The sequence below is a fragment of the Choristoneura fumiferana genome, chromosome 14, assembly GCF_025370935.1.
Source record: "Choristoneura fumiferana chromosome 14, NRCan_CFum_1, whole genome shotgun sequence".
Lineage (NCBI taxonomy): Eukaryota > Metazoa > Arthropoda > Insecta > Lepidoptera > Tortricidae > Choristoneura > Choristoneura fumiferana.
Genome location: NC_133485.1, coordinates 8,246,260 through 8,271,952, shown reverse-complemented (window position 1 = coordinate 8,271,952; position 25,693 = coordinate 8,246,260). Strand labels below are relative to the sequence as shown.

The 25,693-nt window shown below is 35.6% G+C and overlaps 1 protein-coding gene across 3 annotated transcripts in view; it reads left to right on the top strand.

Annotated features, from left to right (window-relative positions):
- Hnf4 (Hepatocyte nuclear factor 4) overlaps positions 1-25,693 on the top strand; it is a 50,504-nt gene that overhangs the window by 9,524 nt on the left and 15,287 nt on the right. The window contains exon 1 of one of the 3 annotated variants that reach the window (XM_074097498.1): positions 11,318-11,501. The exons of 1 other annotated variant lie outside the window; for it this stretch is intronic. In XM_074097498.1, the coding sequence (XP_073953599.1) occupies positions 11,396-11,501 (106 nt within the window). In that variant the 5' untranslated portion in view covers positions 11,318-11,395. Of the gene's footprint in view, positions 1-11,317; positions 11,502-11,643; positions 11,784-25,693 lie in introns of those variants that run through there. One more of the 3 variants, XM_074097501.1, reaches the window with a different exon arrangement.

The window sequence follows — 25,693 nt, the reverse complement described above, 5'->3', positions numbered from 1 at the left end:
CTCCTATGCACACATATCTCAGGTTGTTAGGGTTCCGTAGCCAAAATGGCAAAAACGAAACCCTTATAGTTTCGCCATGTCTGTCTGTCTGTCTGTCTGTCTGTCCGTCCGCGGCTTTGCTCAGAGACCATCAATGCTAGGAAGCTGTAGCTGAGCGATTAGTTCCGAAAGAGCGTTACGTCTCTCGATGAGAGCGAAACATAGATGTCGCTAGTGCTGCTGCTTAAGTAGCGTAGTAGAAAAAAAAGCAACCTGAGATATGTGTCTGTATACTCCTGTCCAGTGGTAGTGTAGGGATACGCAGCACGGAATGCTGAGGATCTGGGTTCGATTCTCAGCGCTGGTCTCTTTTTCTGGTTTTTCTGTGCATCCATGTCTCAGTTTGTATTTTCGATATGGTTTTACGGGATGACCGTAAAAGTAATAAATTTGGAGTTGAAACACAAATAGACTCCAAATAACCAATCCTTATTAGCTTTGTTCTAATAGTCGAGAACGTGAGATAGAGACAAAAACATTATCATCATCAAACGCCCAATGATACGTCAATATTATGGCTAACTCTAATTTCAAGTGTCTACGTCACTCTTTGACGTTTGGGAAACACACACAGATATGTTTGTACGTTTTAGTACCTATTAAGTTTCTAAATCTTTAAACAAATTAAATCTCTTACTACCTATTTACTAGTTATTTAACAAGAAATTAAGCAACTCTACGGGATCAATAACTTCGTGCATATTACTCGTTATTTTAATAGTATTCCGAGGCGGCCTTAAAATGAAAAATATCGGAGTAGGTAAACAAACGCATGGCCAAGCAATCAGATAACGAATGATACCAAAATATCTCAAAATTTTTACAACTCGAGCCTATCGTTCTCTATCTGTTTACAACATTATTACGTAATATTTACTCTAAAAACTAGTAAGAATTAACTACTTGTAGTTTGTTTATTCATTTATAACTCTTTATTTTGATTACACTTTGCAAATACGAGGCATTAGACGGGATTTTTGCATACAAAGACATGAAATAAAAATTATAAGTAATGATACAAAAAACCGATCTGTGTTGGATGGTATCCAACAATCTTCTGTTAACACGGACTGAAATCTAATGCACGAATGCCACCACAATACTATACATAGTTGGCGGAGTGTACCTGATAGATAATTATCACCTTTACTTGAGAATTTGAATACGTGTCAAACTGACACTAATTGTTTAACAACAACTTAAAATTTAACGAATGATTTGTCGCACTTAACCCGATTTTTACGAAAACAACAATGGGTAAAACAACTACAAAATATCCGCAGGTATTTCATTTCACGACAGGAGAAAAGCTACTGTTACTACTTATTACAATTCGAAATTTATTGCTGACTACGAAATTGAGACCAAATTTTCAGTATCACATGTCACCTGTCATGTTTATGAAATGTACCTACAATCCCTTTCTTTTTAAAGTTACTTTAATATAAGTTCTTCCTAGGATTGCTTCTCTGAGTATTTCAGTTCCAAGGGCGTGAAATTATTCAACTGTCATTACGTTGATTAGGTACGCAGCGCACTAGTTAGCCTTGAGCCACCGTGTCTCTAGGGATCATTACGCGCTACGTAAACAAAGTAGGTTTGCAGTAGGTGAGTTTATGCTAAACCAATCGATTCATCACTAAGACTCAAGTTTCACAGTGAGTCACCAGCACCAATATCTGATACAAGAAAGCATAAATATCTGATACGACTCTACGTGTCAGATATTTTTGCAGGCGCTGCTGTGGCAGATATTAATGTAGGTGACTGTATACTTTTAAATAAAAATAAAACCTACAACTAAAACAAATTACTTAAAGGGTACCCCTTCCTTAGGCAAGGTCCCGAAGATGCTGGCAGCGTTTCCTCTTTGAATAGCTAAGTTTTATAAGTCTAGGATAGTTTTTTGTTTATAAAATGCTTATTATCTATTTTATTATTCTTAGTTGTCAATATTTTTTTCCTATTTATATAAATAAATACATACTTTTAAATTCCTCTGGTAAGTCGAAGGAACTATATTAGGTTAGTACGTATATCAGACTGAAATCTTTTCGCTGCATATGGAATGTCAACATGCCATACATCAGTCAAAGAAATGGTACTTAGTGAAATTAATGAGAAAAGGTTTCACCTGGTACACGATTCAGTATTCTCGCCAGTGTCTATCAAACAATTGATAATATTTCCTAAATGTTAAAAACGGTCAACTTTAAAAAAAACTATTAAAACGATAAGGTACGAGTATAGCCTGATCTGTGTGCAGATATTTTATTATGGCCCGCCCATTGCCACTTAAACTTGCTAACTTTAGTTATTCCGGGAATTTCCATATTTCGGATTCTTTCGCGCAAAGCAACTCCGAGCGTTATCACTAGAAGCAACACACACTGATTGAACAAATTAATAATCTACATACCTACCTACTTAATTTAATTTTCTTAAACCTGCAATACTTCAGTAGTAAGTAAATAAATACTGACAAATATATGATAACAAATATATTTTTAGTAAGTTAGTTTTAGTTCTATTTTTATTTCTATTTGTTAATTATTTTATATATTGTGTGTTATTTACTAAATAAATTATATGATAACAAAAAATATAAAAGAACAACCAAAAAAAGCACAAAATTATTTTTTTACAAAAATGGTAGCGACCATTTATGCTCGCACGCTCAGCTCTACATCTCTACATTGATAATTACATAATCACCGATTTGTTTCCGTAGATAAAGCTACCGTAAAATGCTAGTATTACATTCTGCAATGGTGCGTTAAATTTGGAAATACCTACGTTTCGATGGTATAAAAAAATACAAACATTGGAACATAGAACCTCCTCCTTTTTTGAAGTCGGTTAAATAGAGTTTTCAAGTGCACTTGTTTTATAACACAATATTGATACACAGATACAAAATACATTTTAGGTAAGTAGTTCGTGTATCAAAAATAACTGGTCTGGGGAAGCGGGCCGGTGGGTTTGCGCCAAACCTACTATATCGACTAATGGTGATTTTCCACCGGCGAGGCGAGACGAGAATTGAAATTTGTATGCATTCTCGCGCGCCCGCCGGGAGCCGCCGCGGGCGCTGACAAATTTGAATTTTCGTCTCGTCTCGTCTCGTCTCGCCGGTGGAAAACCACCTTAAATCACTGTCTGTAGTATGTCTACTTTATATTCGTCGTTGTACAATGTTGCAACGAAAACTGCAAAAAACCGCCACTGTGTCGCGTCTTAAGGCGTTCTCTATCATTAAGTTGGCTAAAATATGTGCTATAATAAGGTTGTAGGAATGATTATAAGCTCCGACTAACTCATTTTATGTTGTTTTAGTCACAATCTAGAATGTTTAGGTACATAACTACAAACGCATTTGACGAGATCAGCGTGTCCGGTATGAATGGATCGCGTCACTGAACAGGACCAAGCGTGTCATTGGACGACCGCATGCGCCGGCATGCCAACTGCAGCGGCTGTCACTCTGCCAACTGCCGATGTGACGTCACCGATATTTATGTCACAGTATTATTAAACATTAATTATTTGCTAAGCCATAATGTGGCCATAATCGTTAATCGCTAGTCATTACGCCAGGTCTTTAGTTATATTGTATGTCGCCAGCCAGTAACTTTATATTCTTTTTTATCTCTCTTACTCGGAAAGTGAGGCAAATCATATCTAACAACAGGAAGGAGAACTAATTTTGGGTAAAATCTTCGAATAAAAATAAAAATGAGTGATTCAAGTGTATCAGAATTGGAATTAACGCCTGATGATATAACGTCCGAAGCAAAAGCTGTGGTTGAAAATCTTTTACCTAATATTTCCAGAGACAAATATATTAAAACATAATAAATATAATAATTTTATGAAATGGCGGGCTGAGAAGAAAGTTAAATCTTTCTCAGAAAATGTTATAATACTCGTAACATAGGTACTTCAGCGAGCGATCGAAGAAACTGCAACCATCAACTTTATGGAGTATATATATACATTGGATGCTTAAAGCCACTTTAAGCTCAAAACATGATGTCAATTTAAAGAGTCAACAAATTAGTATTGTTTTTGAAAAAACAGTCTAATGGTTACAAATGCAAAAGTCGAAAGTTTTTACCTCTCAAGAAGTGGAAACTTTTTTAAACGAAGCACATGATGACATTTATTTGGCCGTGAAGAACTACACAAACATAAATTTAACAATTCAATATCAGTGGGCATACTCTTTTCTGTGTTAATTCTTAATTTCGGTAAATTTTTACACACTTTTATTTAACTATTACTTTCCTTGTTGTCGAAATGAAAGGAAGAGTGTTTAACTCGGGAAAAACACCAATATCACACTCGAAATATTGTTATATAAGTTACCTCGTGTGATATTGGTTCTTTTCCTCCCTTGTTGAACACTCTATACTATTTTTTCTTAAAATTATGAATACATCCTTTTGTAACCACAAAAACAAGAGTCTTATGTAGAGTTTCTCTACATACCCACATGTAGCATTTCTAACACAATTTCACAATGTTTAGCTACAAAATATTCAGGAAAGTATTTATCCAGTAGATGGCTCTAAAAATACAACTGTAAATATTCGTCAGGGGACAAAGACATGCTGAACTAATTAAAATAGTTAATAGATTTCAAATTCTACAAACACCACATGGCTTAGTTCGACATACGAGGACAATACTTGGGTAATTTTTTTAAATAAAGTTAAAAATAGCCAGCTAAGTTAGTTTAGATCAGTTGGTGATATTGATATGTATTAAGTTATAATGAACATAATTTTACACGACACGTACAGAAGGTTCTCTACCGTATGAAATTGAGTCCTCTTAATTACTTATTACTTTCTGATTTTAAGTGGAAAATGTGTACACCATCAAAGTACATATCGCAGAGCACTTTATTTTATTATAATAAAATCAATGGGTATTTAAGTACCTGTGTATAACAAATTAATCACAAAACTATTCTAGTTCCACCGGTCCTATCTAAAATACAATAATTTAGATAAGTATTTTACTTGTAAAATTATCTTATACGTTATAGCCGATACAGGTTAGGCCTGTGTATTTTACTGCCAAGACATGCGCTATGCGTTTCGGTTCAATGATTTATTGTGTGCATCGGATTCGAACGTGTAACCGGCGAATTATATAATACTTGCCATGTCACTGAATACATTAGGAATTCAGTGCCAAATTGGTGTCGCAGCGCCGTCATCAGTCCTAGAGTAAAGATCCCTACGCAGGTTACTGCCGTAGAAAACGGGAACGATTTCAGCTTTAATTCCTAAGAGCAAGAAAAATGGGGATCTAAGAACATATTTACATAGGTACTAGCAATTGCCCGCGAATCCGTCCGCGTAGAATTCGTTTACCGCTATCTCGCGGGAACTATGCAATTTTCCAGGATAAAAACTGTCCTATTTTCCTTCCCCGGGACTCAAACCATCTGTTTTATACCGAATTTCAACTGAATCATTTCAACGGCTTAGACGTGGTGAGGTAACAAACAAACAGACTTACAAACTTTCATATTTATCTACCTATTAAGTAGTATTAGTGGGATATGCCCGATTTGGATAGTTATTTCTTAAAAAACTCAGTGGCTGTAACTGACGTCTAATAATGTATGTAAGTAATTTTATTTAAACAGGTACCTACCTAATGCTGATATTTGACGCGTAAAGACGCGTTGAATCGTAAACATTAAGGATGGGGATTCATTTTTGAAACACATCACTCTATAATACCTTTTGTGAATAATAGTTTTGTTTTTGAAATGTAAATAGAGTGCCTAATAAAAAAATATAGTTCTGATTAATTTTGACATGTAATCAAAAATTTAATTTGAATTGTAATAACGATATTCGAGTAATGCGAATTAAAATATCGGCCCCCTGTTCTACTTCGGAGGTAGTCCCGAAAAGATTAACGTATTATAAAACACAGGTCATTACCACACCAGTATTAGGTAACATGAGCTATTTCAGGATTAGTTTAATCTGAACTAGGTCGATACCGCTATATATAAAAACAACTATTGAAAACGTCCAAATCTTTATACTTAATTGAAACGATTCCCCTGCTTTTGAAATCGTTTCATCTTCAACTTCGTTTCAACTTGCGTCGAGAGCGTTTTGTGCCTTCCTTGACAACACGGAATTTGAAATATCATAAACTTCTTGTGTGTTTTCTTGTAGGTAATACGTACTTATAGAACTATTTTTTGTATTTTGTATATTTATTATATAGGTATTTCGTAATTCTCTTAAAATTACAAAAATATATAGGTATTTAAGATTGTCACAACAAGCCCTTTCATTTGATAGGTATACCTAGCATATATGCGATAAGCTTTGCAGTTTTGTTTCTCATTTAAGTAGGTACCTAATCCCTGAAAGTTGACGCCAATTTTTAAATTACTTAAAATTATTTTTTACATTACAAGTACCAATTTTCAACTCAATCTGTTCTGTTTCAGTAGGTAATTTAGAAAATTGACTGTGAGTGTGAGAGATGGATGAACAGACAAAGCGAGTGATCCTATATGGGTTCCGTTTTTTTCTCAGATGTATGGAACCCTAAAATGGAGATTCTCAACTCGACCATATAGTCAACATGGTTTAATTAAGAACCCAACATAAGTAGGTACTTACAAACTAACGAACACGTGTACATAACAAGTTAAACAAAAAGCTTGTAAATAACAGCAATGTTACTAAAACCTCACGGTTTAATTTGCACGCGGCATTTGGAGAAGTACTTAATCTACCTACTACTACTTTGTTCACGGATAAATTATCGGTAGGTAGGTATAATCAACGTCAAATCAGCGGTTTACTTGGTACTATTACTACCTATAGACGTTTCTAAAAAATGTGTTAATATCTATGATGATTGCTAAAGTAGAAAATCGTTACCTACTTTTGATTCTGTCTGTATATACCTTCTTCGGGTATATAAATCAAAGAATTTCTTCGTCGTCTCTCTCTCACTGAACTGTCGTGAAAACTGAGAGCAAGAATAGATCGAGAACGTCTATTTCAGCCCGATGTCTGGAAGTCGAGGACATAACTTTAGTTTGATATCATTTTGTATCCGCTTAAGGTTAGCAATGTGATGTAAATATATCTTCTCATGTGTTTTTAATATTGATAAAGGCAAAGTTAATTTCGTTAATTAGATATTTAATTTAGGCTATTACAAGTACTCAGGGCAGTCTTTCACCTATTAGAGGCCCTGGGCACAACATAGGTACCTACCTACTACATTTTGGTAAGTCTGATTTTCAGGGGAGAGTAGAGTAACTAGAGTACAGTATTTATGATCGGTTATCGCTTGGTAATGGAGTAGGGACTCGGGATAGGGGCCCCAAACCATCGGGGGCCCCGGGCACGTGCCTAGTGTACCCGGTGGGGACGCTAGGGGCCTGCAATTAAGTAATACATATGATCGTCTCAAAATCTAAAACTGGTCTAGAAAAAACCTTAGTTGATGAAAGGAAACAGACAAGTAACTTATAGCGAGGTATATTTTAATTAAAAAATAGAAACTGATAGTTACACGTATGGCAGAACATATATCAGACAGTATAATGCGGAATACGCGGGATGTTACACAAATAGCGTTAAAGGTTAAGTAAAGAACTTCTTCAGGTCTTTGGCTACATTTGCGGTTGCACTACCTAACACGAGTTTCGTTAAAAAGCTATCGAGCCCTGAATCTAGCAAACGGAGCACTTCTAAGGGAACACAACAATTCATGTTGCAAATAGATACTAAGGGGCTGTTTCACCATCCATTGATTAGTGTTAACTGGCGGTTAGGTGTGATGCCGTCTCTATTTGTTTTGTTCGAATAGACGGAGACGGCATCACGTTTAACCGCCGGTTAACGCTAATCAATGGATGGTGAAACAGCCCCTTAGAGTGTTGAAAGATAGAACTAATGAGGGCTGTCGCGTATGAATTCGCCACTAGAGGCGCTAGTGTAGCGTGAGGTCTCCGAAATGTCAAATCTCATAGTTTTTGGGTGAGCTACGCGGGTTTAAGTATTTATAATTAGAATAATTTTGTGAATATTTTGCAGTATCTGAAATTAATTATGGCAAATATGCGTTTCGGGGCTCTGTTTTGAGACAGGTTTGTCTTTCGGAAACTTTTGTCCTCCCTTTTTTCCGAACAAAACGGGGACTATGCAACACTGTGGCATGCTAGATATTTTTATGGTACGGTTTTAAGGTGTATTAAATATGATTTTAATCTAAACTTTGTTTTCACGCCCGTAATAACAGACTTTGAAAGCCATACTTAAAAACCTCACGCAAAAGTGCGCCATCTAGTGAGACAAAAAACGATAGCCCTCATTGACCTAGTTCCAAACTAAGCAAAGCTTGTACTTTGGATACTTGGCAACGGATAAACATACTTACCTATATAGATAAATACATACTTAAATACATATTAAACATCCAAGACCCCAGAACAATCATTCTTATTATTCATACAAATATCTGCCCCGGCCGGGAATCGAACCCGCGGACCTCAAGCTTCGTAATCAGGTTCTCTAACCACTTGGCCAATTCGTCAATTGAATATATTTATAGATACCGATTTACTATATGTCTAGATGTTCAATAATGTTATGTCCTATTCTCCATGTCTTGCCTTTCAGCATACAAAAGTTATGAATTTAAGTAATTATTCAATAAAAAATAGTAAATAATTAAATTATAAATCAATATTACATTAATGTTATAGTTATATGAATAATTTTACATTTAATACTTATAATAATCATTGTAACATTTTGTAGAAAATATCTAGTCTAAGTATATTATCTAGTTAGATATTCATTAACAGAGTAATATGCCTTGTTGGTTAAAAAATCTTTCAATATCTATTTTTTTTAAACTAAATACTTCCTTCCCTGTTACAGGTTCTCTGTAACTTATTGTAGATTTTAGGAGTCATCCCTAATACATTTTTGAGAACATAGCTGTATGTGATGTCCATGCAAATATTTTTCCCGCCGTCGAACACTGTTACACTTTTTAAGGGGCTACCCGAGGTTTTCATCGATTTTTGACAAGTTTTGAATCGTATCGTATTTTGCACTACAGATAGAATTATAAGTCAAACGGCTATCGATTCTCCAATCTTTTATCTCCATTTTTATTTACCGGATTTTGAAAAAAAAAAACTTAATTTTGTATGATTTTTTTAAACGTTGTCTGAAAAAACACTTATTTCGTATCTCTAATGAAGTGAAAGATCTAACATATACGAAATCTACAGATTTGGGTTCATCTTTGACGTCTCTAAAAACTGGTCGACGGTTCCATTTGAAACTAATTAGGTAACACAAAAGTTATGGTTATAAACTGGTTTTCTGGCCTAAAATTGTTCAACTTTGATGCCTAATATCTCGAAGAGATGAGATAACTAAGGAATTCAGATCGAAGGTTATTGGGGCATGGGATCCCCTTAAATAGATAATGTTGGTTTTGGCGAAAATTGATGTTTCGTAAATATACAAGCTGGGCAGTGTTATAATTTTTAGTTTTTTGAAGTGTGGTTTGAAAGAAAAGGTAGGTCACAGACGCAGATTACATATTGCTCTAATGCACTTTTTTTGAGCCCCAAATGCAAGGTTTTTATCGGTAAAATTACCCCAAAACATTATTCCATATCTAAGCGCCGACGAAACATTATGCATGATAAGTAGGCCGTTAAAACTGCTGACTGGTTGACGATTTCATTTAGCCTATGAAGTGCATGAGAGAATAGAAATAAACAGTGTAGCTTAGACTACAGTTGGTAATTCACTAGGATAGGTAATTCCACAGCCCATCTCCACTGTTACTTTATTTATTTTCTTTAGCTACATATGACAAATAACGATTTAGGTAGGTATAACAAAAGTACCTAAAATGTGTCCTTATTTTAGTTCAAACGCTCTGCAGAACACCAGTTTCCAGTTACTTACTATAACACGAATTATCATAGTAGGTAGCTAGGAAGTTCCTAATGATAAGATGTAAATGATACGGTCTAATAAGTATCAATTTTCTTTTCAAGATGAGCCAATTACCATAATCAAGTATGTACCTACCTAGGTACTAGCGAGCGACTGCGTTACGAAACGTAGGTAATGTACTTACCTAATAGCAAAGTATTTAGTTCTAGTATAATTTGCAGACAGGCGGTATCTATCCTAACATCCTAAATACATAACTATGTAAGTACCCAGACGGATACTTTACAAGGTCCTTTCGTAATTATAAAGTTGGAAAAACTGACTTTGTAAAATAACTCATTTAGCTACAAGGCTAAAATATCTGCCACCATATTGCAAAGTGCTGTTTCTCATTATACTTAACCACATTCGTAGTGTTTCAGCGTAATTTTATTTATATTTACTTTTATTGTATCTGAGTAGGTACCTACTGCTTAGTTTAAATTGGGTTTAAAAATAAAAAGTAAATAAAAAATACTGATAAGAAGAAAAAAAGTAGTGGCTAGAACTCTGTTAAGTAGCTAGGTAACTTAAAGTTCAACAGTCGGCACCCGTAGAGGTACCTACTGAGAATTTTTGTACTGGTCAAGATTGAATGGGTCCCAAGTTCCCAACTGTTGAACTTTAAGTTAAATGGCTACTTAACAGAGTTCTAGCCCACTAGACTTATTTTCTTCTTTTTAGTATTTTGAAGGCTTTTTGATTTTTTAATTTATTGTTTTATTTTACACTTTTTTTAGATTTCTGTGAAAATGGTAATCTAAAAAGTGTAAAATAAAACAATAAATTAAAAAAATCAAAAAGCCTTCAAAATACTAAAAAGAAGATATATTATTTAAATCGGTTCAGCCGTTGAGTAGTTACGAGAGGACATAGGAATAGACATACTACATACATACATACATACCTATGTCAAACACATAACCCTCCTTCTTCGCAGTCGGGTAAAAATAACAAACAGGTAGGTAGATTATAAAGAATGAGCAACTTTTCTTACCCGAGCAACTGCGGGAAAACTAGCCTTGTTGCTTTTTAAAATTCAAATCCTATTTCTTACTGTACGATTGAACAAAAACAACATTTGCAAAACTCGTTTTAAACTTCGTGTCATGATACATTAGCGCCATCTAGTTCTCTTCAAACACTTTTACTTACTAGTTTGGCTAGTCGTTCCTAGATGTCACTGTATTCACGTCTAATTGTTTTTTTTCTTGTGGCAATACTTAAGATTTCATTCACTCTTTTGTTCAATTGTTACAACTTCCGGTTGTCAAATTGGCAGCTTCTGTCACTTATTTACATATTTATCGGAAATACTTGTTACCAAATAAATGTTTAACTGTGTAGAAAATAATAATTATCTGGGTGCTAAAGAAGTTAGAAGTGAAGGCCCTGCTAAAAAGACAACCGATGGAGGTATGGGGCTCTGCGACGAAGGTATTTATACATTTTGTTTTACCATAATCGTCATCGTGGTTGTGTGGTGAGGTAAACAAGTTAATTAACCAAGACGTATATGTTTTTCTGTTATTTATACGCTTATAATACGGTCATTGTTAGTGATCAGGCACTCACTCACTTAAAGGTTTATTAACTGCGACAACGTGCTTGGTTTGTTTAGCTAAGTGCCAAGTTTTCAGTTTGTTTAGTTGTAGGTGTTTGTCCAAACACTTATATCCTTCCATGCAATCTCATCACGGAACTAATGTACGAGAACAGGTTTGACCTCTAATCTTGTTTACTCAATGTTTATGTCGGAGATATTATTATGAATAGAAGGGTTATCTGCCGCTGTGTATTTAGGTCAATGGAATGATTTAACTTGCCATATTGACCATATGAAACTAAATAGCATTTAAAAAGGTGAAATGTATAAGTATATTAAGAAATAAATGTGTAAGAATTTTAACCATGTTTCTGCTTTTGTAATTTCAATTTCAATTTCAATGGATATTATGAATCACACAATTATACGGCATTACAAAATATTTCGTATAGAAATTTAAGATAGCATTAAAATCTGAGTGCAATAAAACAGTATGTATGTATGTAAACTCTTTATTGTACAGAAGAGAAGAAATAAAACACAATTGACAAACTTCGAGATACTTGTACAAAGGCGGACTTATCCCTTTAAGGGACAACAGTTTTTTCAGCCTTTCATTATTTAAATTTAAACTCATTGTTTTCCATAATCTACTACTGGAATTACTGGATTATCATTTGTCATTTTAAAGAAACTTTGAATATATACTCAGCAGCACAAAATTTGATCCACGCTACATACAAAATTACCTTTTATACTGCATACATTTGAGGGCCAGATTTTTGCCGCTCAGTAGGTATATTTACATTTATATTTTTACTTAGTTCAAGCAATATAACATGTTGGACAATATGGTCCAACATGCTGATGCTCACTACCACATTCACTCATTACTACCCTCATACCATACTGTTGGACAAAATGGAGTGGTCAAGGTGATTGCATTTCTAAGTGTGTTAGATATTCTCTAAAATAATAAAAGGCTAAAGTATATTTTACTTACTAGTTAATCAAAGTCCTTATTTGTTTGTTTTTCATGCTAATGCATATGAATGAATCCAAAAACATTTAGGATTTAGTATGTAAAAGTCCCATCCTCGTCGCCAATAAAAGATACAACATGGTTGATTCAGGAAGCAAAACTCATTTATTTCAGTCTACCCACAACTGTCATTACCAACATCACAAGACTACCCATCTTAATACATAACAGTATGAATTTGAGAAATTGATTAAAATATTACGTCAATTACATTTGAAAATTATCACGAGCTTTGCGGTGAAGGAAAACATCGTGAGGAAACCTGCACAAACCTGTGAAGCAATTCAATGGTGCGTGTGAAGTTCCCAATCCGAACTGGGCCCGCGTGGGAACTACGGCCCAAGCCCTCTTGTTCTGAGAGGAGGCCTGTGCCCAGCAGTGGGACGTATATAGGCTGGGATGATGATGATGATGATTACGTCAATTGCTAGATGATATATTTGTCTAAAAGAAATGTGGGCAGACCGCCTGCTCGATGGTCCGATGACATTGTGGAGACAGCAGGACCGGTCTGGAAGAGAGAGACAGATAGTCGATCTGGATGGAAAAAGGTTGGAGAGGCGTATGCCCAACGGTGGGCGAAAACGCGCTGAAGAAGAAAAAGAACAAGAAGATATTTGTCTGGTTGTTATACAGGGGATGTGGCATCAAAGATATACCCATAACATACCCATGGGTGCGTTATGTCCAATCAATGTCTGTAATGTACAATTTTAAATTTATGCTAATAAAATTTTTAACTGATTCAAAGCTAACGAAACTTGCTAGAAAATTAGGTGCGAGAAAATTAGGGGCATATATTTTTAGGGATATTTTCAGGGTATGTAATTAATAACCTAAATAAGAATCAATTATACACAAATTATTTAAGTATTGTGTGGTATTTTTTTTTGTTTCATACAAAAATACCATTACGTCCAAAAATAATCGTCCTTGCATTAACATTAACTGTATTGTTTATTATTAAATTTAATTGAAACTAATTAACAACAATGCAAATAATCGATCCCAAAATATCCGCATCTGATTTTCTAGCACACTGTATTTTGACAGTAAGTACTATATGTAATCGCGTTTTGGGGTAAAAACATAGATATTATATATATAAATAGAAACATTGATATTTTTACTCTGCATGCATCAATATTGTTTTAAAATTATCAAAACAATATTATTTATATAGTTTTTTTTTTCATTTGCTCATCCCTACCCATGCTGCGGACTGAATGGCATTTGAAAGCAGCCTAATAGTACATTGTGTCTTAAGGGCGGTAAATAAGGAATTACGAACGAGAGTCTATTAGAAGCCCGAAGTCGAAGACTGAGGGCTTTAATGAGTCGATGTTCGTAATTCTAGTACCGCCCGTGCGACATACAATGTTTTTCATCACATTTGCGAGTAAAATTGTATATTTGTAAAAGAAAAACTAATATTTTTTAGTTGGGTAGCTGTTGTACCTCGGACAGTTTTTCCTTTTTTGATTTTTAGAAAATTAACTAATTATGGAATAAACATCAAATATTAAAATATCTAAAGATACATCATTAGGCTATCTTATTCGATAAAAAACTGAGCGATTTGTTTATTAATTTTGAAACGGTAGGCTCACGAAAAAAAAGGGAAAAGTGTCCACACATCATCATCTCATCTCAGCCGTAGGACGTCCACTCTCCTCCCCCATAGACCTCCAGGCTTCGGTTGGCAGCGGCTTGCATCCACTGTGAACCTGCGGCTTTGACCACTAATAGGCTGTGATTGTTTTCCTTTTAAGTTTAGCTTGTGGAGGGAGACACTGCCTCCAACCAACAACAATTAGCACTCTAACAAAGCGTCTTATTTTGCAAACGTGCCCCAAAATCGAAAAATTGTCTTAGCAGACCTACAACTTATCCCTTAAAGGGATCTCTTCCAGTTAACCTTTGAACGATTGACAGGATATCAGACACAAGAGTAGACACTACAAGTACAATGAAAAGTTAAAAGAACCGAAATTTAAATTACTTAACTCAAAAAAAAAACATTTCAAATACACATACATATATAGGTACACAGACTAATACATAATAATGAAGTCAATACACTAATATATATCAAGACAAATAAACTACATGCAAAATACATATATACATATACACCGCATATACACAAAACAGAACATACAACACTGCCTCCTTTAAGAATTTACGATGAACTATCAAGCCAGTGCGCCCTTAAGCGATTCCGCAGGGTGGCAACCGACTGTGCCCGCCTGATATCACCTGGCAACCGATTCCACAGACTCACAGCGTGCACAGAGAAGGATTTAGAGTAGTATTTGGATTTGGAAACTGGAAAAGCGAGAGAAAGATTATTACTCGACCGCAACCGATTTCCAGACCCAGCAGCCAAGTAACTGAACCTTTCTGAAAGATAGGAAGGGGACTGAGGTTTACTTGTTACGTAAAATAACAGCTTTAGATTTACTCACGTGGCAACATTTTCCACGACAGTTTTAAACCAGTACAATCAGCATTATATCTCAAAACATAACTTATATCAGAACACAACGGTTGTAAAGATAAGTTAACACGCACTAACGCTTGACGCAGGGGCACATCTAGTTCCCCAAACGGTTCCGTATAGTCATCCATTGTTACCAGTTATTACTTTAAGTAGGTCTGTAAAGTAATGGCAATCATAATTCATTTGTAAGAGTTATATTTGTATTTGTAGGAAGTCTTACTCGGTAACTTCACAAACGTGTCCCTTTCGAACCCCTTTTGACCTAACCAACGAAAGGCTACAGGTTTGTACGGTTGTACCTACTTTAGGTATCAATATTTGACTAGTTGTCTATTTGTAACTGATTTAAATAGATCCAGTTGGTTTTTGGAACCACGAAATGTTTTTGCCCCATAAAATCATTCTTGCAGAATGCATTTGATGAAAATAGAATTTTCAAAGGTTGTCATTTGATTCAGCATCATCAAAAGAAGTCTTTATCCTTGTTCTTGCACGCGTAAATCATTAGATCTGGTAGTTAAATTGAAATTCCGGGATTTTACTATATTCCCATGGGAATAGGGAATATTACTGCAATTTTCTGCCGTCAGAGTGCAGCACTAGCACAAGACCGTTAACAGTTTTTGAGTAGCTATCTTAAATGCCATAATATCATATTATTTCAATTATTTTTTTGGAAATATAGCTCTATCGTTACTATCGATGTGTTATATCATCATATTTTGTTACTAATAAGTATTAAATATATCTTGATTTATATAATGATGTGTCATGGCGACAAAATAAAAAAGAGAACTGACATGACTGATTTTTTGTCATGGAGGTATGCGCTAGTGTCGCCCCCTGCGCAGAGCTTTATGTTAGTCTGTAAAGTATTTATTGTAGGTATGGGCCAAGTTGCCAGAAATAAATGAATTTATTATTTTTTGCCTAATATGCCCTATTCCCAAAAATTACATAAGTAGTGGATTTCATAAAGCACAAGCATCAAAATTAATCGAAATAAAATAAAATAATGAAAAATAATTAAAAAAATTATATAAAACTTGGGTAAAAAAATGCAACAGTGAATCAGATTTTGTATACTGATATTACTGATTAAAAGAAATGCTTGTTTTGCATGTATGTATGTCTACCGTTTACCTACCTATTTACTCGTAGGTACTGGTTATGTGTGAGTTAGTCATGCAGAATGCAGATAATATAATTGTTTTCATTTTATACATTTAAATGATTCATCTTGACCTGCGCTGGTATATTCTAAGAAATTTGTATTTTTATTGTAACTTACGCAAGAAAATTGGTATTTATTATTGAATACTTGAGTGATGAATACTACTATACTATAGGGTACAGTACAAAATTGTCTCGAAATTTAATCTTAACTTCAAACTTTTTTAGTTCACTCGATATGGCCCAAGTAACAATAATTAACTCATCATTTATTATTACAATAATAGATACATATAGGTAGCGTGAAAGCCATGTAGTTGGTTCAATAAACCTTTAAATTTCTTAGGTTCCGTACACGAAGGGTAACACATGGAACCCTATTAATTCGCTAAACTGTTCGTCTGTCTGTCTGTCAGTCAGATTATTTTAGTCAGGGGATTGTATAAGTATTCTACCGATCCTAATCTGGTCTTGCTTACAGTAAGTAAGAACGAATAAGCTTTGCTGTAATCATACAAGTACTATCAAACCAATCGAATCATGATCCGTTGTGAAATCTTTTAATAATAAATGTCACGTCATGACATCGCATCGCCTGCATGATAAGGCATCTTGTAGCCTTCGATCAGTGAAATAACTTTAAGAATCTGTATAATACCTAGTTCCAGACATCACTCGCTATGTACAATTAAACTCAAAAGTAACTGTACCCTTTACTTTGTTCCAGTACGTTTACTGTGACAATAAGTACCAAAGAATCGAGCAACTTTTGAGCTTGACTGTACATAGCCACAAACAAAATTTAAGTCTTTAAATGTTAGTACATTTCATTCAGTCGCTGGCCTGTGCACATTACACTTCATCGTAAAATTCCGGTGTCCTCTCTTGATTGCATGATGATGAAAGCACAGTTTATCTATTTTGCTCGCATTGAAATTCTTAATTTAAATTGAATTGATACGTTTTACATTTTTTAATTGGCCCATAAAATATCTCTATCTATTTATTATTATAATTCAATGTTGACAAAACTTGCTCTTTGCACTTAAAAAATCAATTCATTGTCTGTCCTACTCAGAGGCTCAGAGTCTATATTTAGTAGAGCAATTAATTGCGTCATATAGGCGGTCGTCAATGTAATACTTTATGATAAAAACGCATAGTTATGTAAATTACATCTTCCATGCATCTGATAGAAGGGCCGCAGTCGGTCAAATCAAGAGGAAAGTGCCTTTACATCGAAATACTTAGTAAAAGCAAGGACCATATATACTACATATACATGGTTCTTGTTAAAATACATTTTAGGTACTTCACACGGTAAATGAGGTGTATTGCTATATTAATTTTTAATATATTTTTTATATGTATACTATAGAGTTATATTTTTAATTTATTACACTCTGTGATAAACCGAACTGCCAACTTTGATATACTTTTGCCACATTCTGCTGATGAAGTATGCGACTCTCTATGTACAGTCCACCAACTTGATTCCTCGTCCACCATGGAACCTTAACATAGTAAATAATTTTATTTGTCTATAGCTATGTTTAGGTAGATTAGGATGTTGTGTTATTTTATTTTATTTGAATTGCTGACAATATTGTGACTAGTAACTAAGGCGTAAGATTTTTGTTACTAAAACTATAAGTATGGATTCTTCTTTCCGAAATAAATGGTTATTATTACGAGTATTATCGAGTGACGTTAAATGTCATTACGACACGATTCTTTGATGGCGTAGGAATCAAATTGGTTGACTGTACCTAGTCTATGCTCTATGCCTAAGCAACTTGATAGATCCGTTATCCGATGTTTTTGAGTGCTTTGTCCTATCTGATATTGCCGGTGACTGTACCTGTAGCAAGTTTGATAGACAGACTAAATCACAGCAGCCTTCTTTTACTCTCAGCCTGTGTAGCAACTAGGTATCTAGTATTTCAAAATGTTCTTGTTTACAATTTAAATTTTACAGATAAATACATCTATAGTGGTCAGAATTACGTGTTTAAAACAGGTGTAAACGTAGTGTTTATCGTTTATCAGTAGATAGGCTGCATTCCCGATATTGATGGCTCTGCGCATGCGTTTAACAGCGATAGCAATTATTTATCACAAGCGGTATCTCCAAAATATCGTACCATTAAGCGAGTCCAAACAACAAAAGCAGTTTTTTATTTATTTATTACTTAATCAAAGGTGTGAATGCAAACAGCTAAAAGTTAACTATCGTTTCTATGATTTTGTCGTCAGATTTGTTATTTCCTATCTTTACTTCTTGACTTCTTATTAATATGTACCTAGTAGCCAGTATTATTTTTCTTTACATTCCGAGCTTATGTTATGTTCGAAGCAACTTCTTGCACTTAATCAGTCAGTCACACACAAAATTGACTGTTTCGTGATGATGAAACTTAGATAAAGATCATCCGCGTACCTAGGATTTGCACTATTTCCGACGTTTTGTGTTATTAAAGACGTCTAGGTATCTACGGTAGGGTTGCCATACGTCTCGGTACGCCGGGACATGTCCCGGTTGGAAGCATGGTGTCCCGGCGTCCCGGCTGATAAGCAAATTGTCCCGGTTTAAAAAACATAGTTATTTAGTAGGGGGCTAAGCTATAACATAACATAACCGATAACGTGCTTTTTCCACTTTGTAGCGAAAAGCGTCTATATACGAACAGAGAACCCTACTGGCCGGTCGCTGGCATTGAATAACTGTTAAAAGTTGTTTTGTGTTTAGGCAAGGACTAAACCTTTAAAGTTACATATTGCTGTAATAAAAGTTCCTTTTTCTCTACCTTTACTACTTTTCTTTAGATGTCCCGGTCTGCGTCCCCACACTTATGGCAACCCTAATCTACGGTATCTACGTATCAAATTATATCCAAATCCATCCAGCCGTTTTAGCGTGAAGAAGTAACAAACACACAGATAACACACACGCACAAACTTTCGCATTTATATTAGTAGGATTAATAATTTTGTACATGAAACTACCGTGAGATTCACTCATATCAAATAATATTGTAACGGATAACTCACGTCTTAAACCGAGTTAGCTGGGCATGTTTCGTTTCGGGCTACAGCGCGTATAGGGCATAGTGCGCGTGTTGCGGCAGCCGCCGAGTCGCGTGCTCCTGAGACGAAGGGCTACGAAATAGCCCGAGACATGTCGAGCTAAACTCGATTTAAGACGTGAGTTATCCGTTACACTATCATTTAATAGACACATCTACATTTTAGACACTATTATTATACAATTAATATTACATGTACTTATTTATTTTATTAGTCTTGGAATCTCGTTTGACCTTGATTTATTTGGTGGAAACTGACGTTTCTGTAGGTAACGTAGTACGATATAATATAGGTAATTAGGTAGGTATGTATTTTACATAAAAAAATAAATATCATGGGACACTTGACACCAATTAATTAGTCCCAAACTAAGCAAAGCTTGTACTATGGATACTAGACAGCAGATAAACATACTTATATATTTATTTATTTAATCGTATGGCATTTTATAAATATAGGCATTAGAGCAAAATACTTAAACTACTAAGCCACGCAACTGCATCAGGCGTTAGTGCATCCAAGTCTTCGGCGGGTTCAGGATAGGAGTGTAAGGGGCAGCGCATGATGATGTGTTCCATTGTCTGTTCCTCTTCCCCGCACTCACAGGGGTTAGAGATTTAGGGATTTTATTAAACTAGATATAACACTTTGTTTAATCAAGTTACGATATCCATAGATAAAATATTATTATGTGATCTATGTAGCATAAATATACCACGCCTGACAAATGTCGGTACTTGTAAGACTTAGATATATGATTAACTTGTCATATATTTATATTATTGTGCAAAAATAAAGACTCTTAGTTATTTATTACGTGTGTACACAAAAAATTTAGTTTGCTCTGATAATACATTACATCGAATCTTAATGCAATGTTTCACGTTTCAAAGTGCAAACAGGTATATTTTTCAAGATTAGACTTGACAAAATAATACCCTAATCTTTTAATGATACGTGGCGCTTTTGTATGAGGAAACATAGCGTCGTATACATTAGATTGAACTTTGGACTCGCAAATCATTACTATAACTTAGAAGTCCAAAGTCCATTTGGTCAGTTACGTTACGGTTTATGCAAGTCATAGTGACTTTTAATGTGCAATCAGAAAACCCAGTAATTTATATATAACCCGTGTCCGAGAAAAAAATAATTGCGTCCTACTAAATGATTTTGCATCATCAACGCAAATTGGCATTTCTTGTCTATGTTTTGGTAATTTGATGTACATGTATATTTCCACGGGCTTTATATCTAGCACTAGCAGTAGGTACATAAGCTATTCATCGACATTACGCGTACCCAGTCGATTAGTCAATACAGAAAAACTATATGATATTTTATACTCCAGATACAATATAGCTTGGTAAATACACATGGTAAAAGTATTAACGAGGAAATAAATATATTCCTCCTGCATGTTGGAATACAACTTATTACTTAAGTGCTTAAGGGATTTGTATTTTTTCCTGAGAGACTGTAGCTACTTTAAGATCAATCCAGCGTTATACGTAATATATGTGTTTGGAAAATACTTAATTGCTTTATTTTCTCTAATCAATACGTACAATAATAAAAAGAAAAGTATAAAAAAATTGATAAATCAAAATGAGCTTAATTTTTATTCAGGAAGAAATAATTCCTTGTAATTATCTCTGTGTCGATAATGTAAGACTTTTATGTACCTACTGGAATGTATGTGATGACAAGTCTGTACTGTTTTCAATGATTGTCAAAAATTGCTTACCTGAAATTGCATAGCTATTTTTTGATCAACATGCGACCATAGATATATGCATTTAACGTCTATTTTTCCATGTTGTTCAGATGCATTTGATATGTTGACTGCTTATATACCAGTGGACTTTTGACAGCCAAGGTATCAATAACCTGAGGCCGTATTGCCTAACGTTTCTGACGCTCGCGATCGCAATCAAATGACAGTTTTAGTATGCGAAATCTGTCATTTTATTGCGATCGCAAGCGTCAGAAACGTTAGGCAATCACATGACAGTTTTAGTATGCGAAATCTGTCATTTGATTGCGATCGCAAGCGTCAGAAACGTTAGGCAATACGGCCTCAGGCCCTATACCCTCCTGGAGTTCAAAGTGATAATACTAGTACATATTGTTAGCAATAGAATTTATATCTTTTGAAAAAGGAATAAAGTGTCATTTTCTCTGTATCATTCAAATTAACAAAAAAAAACAACTTTATCTATGAGACATTAAGATTTAAATTTCGATGTCAATTTTTGTTGTATGGTGGGCGCAGGAGGATACCACGAAGTGCAAAACTCGAATTTCTTATGTTGCCGTCCCGCTGACGCAATCAATACGCGAGTGAAAGGGACGGTGCGATACGAACTTCGATTTGCGAGTTTCGTAGTAGCCCCACAGATTGAAAAAATAGTTTTTTTTTATTGACTATGACAAATAAAAGACACGGTAGGTGGATAAATAGAATTTGCAGTGCCCAACGAGACGCTATTACTAATTATTCAACCCTCCGTTTTTTGTTTGTCATAATCATAAGACTATGGCTGTATCTTATAAACCACTAGCTTATGCCCGCGACTTCGTCGGCGCGGACCTAGGTTATCGCGCGGTGGCGCCCTCTACCGGAATAAAAAGTATCCTATGTTGATCCTTGGCGCTTAAGCTATCTCTATACCAAATTTCATCAAAATTGGTTCAGCGGTTTCGACGTGAAAGCGTAACAGACAGACAGACAGAGTTACTTTCGCATTTATAATATTAGTAGGGATTGTTGGCTATGACGCTATAAAAATCTTACAGCCTTATTCATAAAAAAACCTTAATTGAGGTTTGATCGGTCTGTTACTTAGCAGACTGATTAAGCTTAATAGACGGTTGTCAAGAAGTATGATTCATAAACACTTGCTAGCAGTCTGCTAGTTGTTGAGCTGCTGATAGACGGATTAGACGCGTTATGTTGGCCACCTTGACAAATCAAAGACAAAAAATGGCCTAATCGATAATTTAAAAAAAAAATTGACAGCAGTGACAGCAAATTAGCAGGAAAAAAAATAAAAAGCGAGATGTTTGTTTTCCCGCCATTTCCGATCCGCATGTTTATGTTGTGTAAAAAGCCATAATTATGTTAATCATCCTATTTTTTTTTTCATATTTATTGTTAATTTATTGTTGCTAATTTAGAGGATTTTTAAATACAAATTCCTGAAAATAAATTTTCCAGTTTTTTTTTTAATCTTTGCGCAGCCCTGTCTTCACTATAAATATCTTCTGTATGGTTTTTTGCTCTTGTCAAAGTCAGCTGTTCAAACTTGTGGCGGCCATTTTGTGACTTAGCAGGGAGATAAAGGAGGGTCTACGGTCCTCTAACTTTAGCAGAGCCTTGATCGACTGATTAGCGCTAACAGACGTTTATGAATCATGTTTTTTAGCATCGGGCCTTCAAGGAGCCTTCAAGGAGGCTCTAACTTTTTATGAATAAGGCTGTTAATATATAAAACAAAGTCGGTTTTGTTCGAACACTTATAACTCGAGAACGGCTGGACCGATTTTCATAATTTTTGATTTGTTGTATTTGTCTCCGTCCCGAATAACAGAATAATCATTGGAAAATTTACGAAAAAATTATGTAAAATAAAAAACATTTTCCCATACAAAATGTTCATGAGTTTCGTAACTACCAGTTACGAGTATAGAGCACAAACCACAACCCCCACACTTACAATAAGTTTAGAAAAATATTCACTTAAAATAATCCATATTCCATACTATTCCATACTATTCCATACTATTCCATACTAATATTATAAATGCGAAAGTAACTCTGTCTGTCTGTCTGTCTGTCTGTTACGCTTTCACGCCTAAACCGCTGAACGGATTTTGATGAAATTTGGTACAGAGATAGAATAGACCTTGGGAAAGAACATAGGCTATCTTTTATCGCGAAAAAGAGGCTTTAAGGGGTTGAAATAGGGGATGAAAGTTTATATGGTGGAAGTTCGTCGCTGTTGATGATAAAACCATGAAACTTGGAATTTAGGCACTTAATCCATACTTCCATACTATATATACTATATTATATATAATATTATAAATGCGAAAGTAACTCTGTCTGTCTGTCTGTCTGTCTGTCTGTTACGCTTTCACGCCTAAACCGCTGAACGGATTTTGATGAAATTTGGTACAGAGATAGAATAAACCTTGGGAAAGAACATAGGCTATCTTTTTTCGCGAAAAAGAGGCTTTAAGGGGTTGAAATAGGGGATGAAAGTTTATATGGTGGAAGTTCGTCGCTGTTGATGATAAAACCATGAAACTTGGAATTTAGGCACTTAATAAGAAATAAATCGATATTTGGTTGACCTTTTTTGAAAACTCGACCTATGAGGGGATGAAATAGGGGATGAAAGTGTATATGGAAGGTAGTCATTTCGAAGATAAATCGAGAAGGCAACGGAGTGGAGTGGAGGCAACGGATGGAGCGGAGACAATGCAGGCTACAGCGGAGGCAGTGAAGTAGAGCGGAAGCAGCGGAGTGGAGCTGACGCTGCTGAGCGGAGCGGAGGCTGGCGGAGCGGAGGCTGGCGGAACAGAGTGGAGGCAGTGGAGCGGAGCGGAGACAATGGAGCGGAGGCATCGGAGCGGAGGCAGGGAGGCAACGGAGTGGAGCGGAGGCAACGGAGTGGAGCGGAGGCAATGGATAGAGCGGAGACAATCTAGGCTGCAGCGGAGGCAGTCAAGTAGAGCGGAGGCAGCGGAGCGGAGCTGACGCTGCTGAGCGGATCGGAGGCTGGCGGAGCTGAGGCTAGCGGAGCGGAGGCTGGCGGAGCGGAGGCTGGTGGAGCGGAGGCTGGCGGAGCGGAGGCTGGCGGAGAGGAGGCTGTGGAGAGGAGGCAGCGGAGCGGAGGCAGTGGAACGGAGTGGACGCTGCTGAGCGGAGCGGAGGCTGTGGAGCTGATTGATGGTGATGGTGATGATAGTGGTGCTGATTATGATGATTGGTGATAATGATGGTGATTGTGGTGATAATGATCGATGATGATGAATAACAAAAAAAATGTTTATGAAAAAGTTTTTCATTTGAAAACTTTACCTGCGAGGGGATGTTAGCAGAGGGGATGATGCAGTGTTAGCAGAACCTTCTAAGCTCATAAGAATAATGTACGCAATGTGCGGTCATCATGAAAAATTTATGATTTTCAGATTTTTCTTATTTATTGTGCTATAAGAGCCACCTTTATGCAAAATTCCAAGTTTCTAAGACAGCCTATAACATATATATATGCCTATAGGCAGTGCGCTATAACTTTTTCTGTTAAGGCGATTTGTATGAAAACACCTCTTTAATGACTGTAGCTTTTGTTTGCCTTGACTTAGAAGTTTGATTTTTTCACAGCTTTCGGGACTATTGACCTGAGTTTAGGGGTTTATAATTTCAACTCGATACCGATACTCCGCTAGATAAAGGGTCTTGACAGACAGACGGACGGACGGACAGAAAAGTGATCCTATAAGGGTTCAATTTTTGCCTCTTGAGGAACGGAATCCTAAAAATCATTTGATCAGGATAAACAAAAAAAATACTTTATATTTATAGCAATGTATTGAAATGGTTATTTTCAGTAAGCCGTAGAAGTTTCTATGTGCTATTATTGGCAGAATAGGTATCCTAAATAAATTAAATACTTTCCAAAGTTACTATTCCACGCGGACGAAGTCGCGGGCAAAAGCTAGTTACTTAATATGGCCAAAACAACGTTGCATTCGTTGATGGTTTGGAAATGAAATTGGACCCGCTAGATGGCGCTGTTGTTTGAATATTATCATAATTTTAATGTAGTCTTTTATGGGCAAGACAACGTCTGCCGGGTCCGCTAGTAAATAATATAATAACTTTTTAACAAAAAAAAATAACCACCGAAAAAACCTGAAAAGCAAAAAATAATAAACCTTTTTTATTTAACCTTAATCTAGGCACCAGTTTGAAGTCGTTGCCTCAGCACGAGCCAGAAGGAGTGATAGAAGCCCATCAGGTAGACGACTATAGGTCGACTCCTGCTAGCTAGTGCTGAGGCACCGACTTCACACTGGTGCCTAGATTAAGGTTAAATAGTTGAAAAGGGTTTTGTTATTATTCCCTTTTCAGTTTTTTCGGCGGTTTAATTTTTTTGTTAAAACGTTTTTATTTTACAATTTTTTCCCACCCTTAGGGAAGTTTTTTTTTTCCAAATTTATATGGGACGAACTTCGAGGTATAAAAAAATAATTATCAAAATCGGACT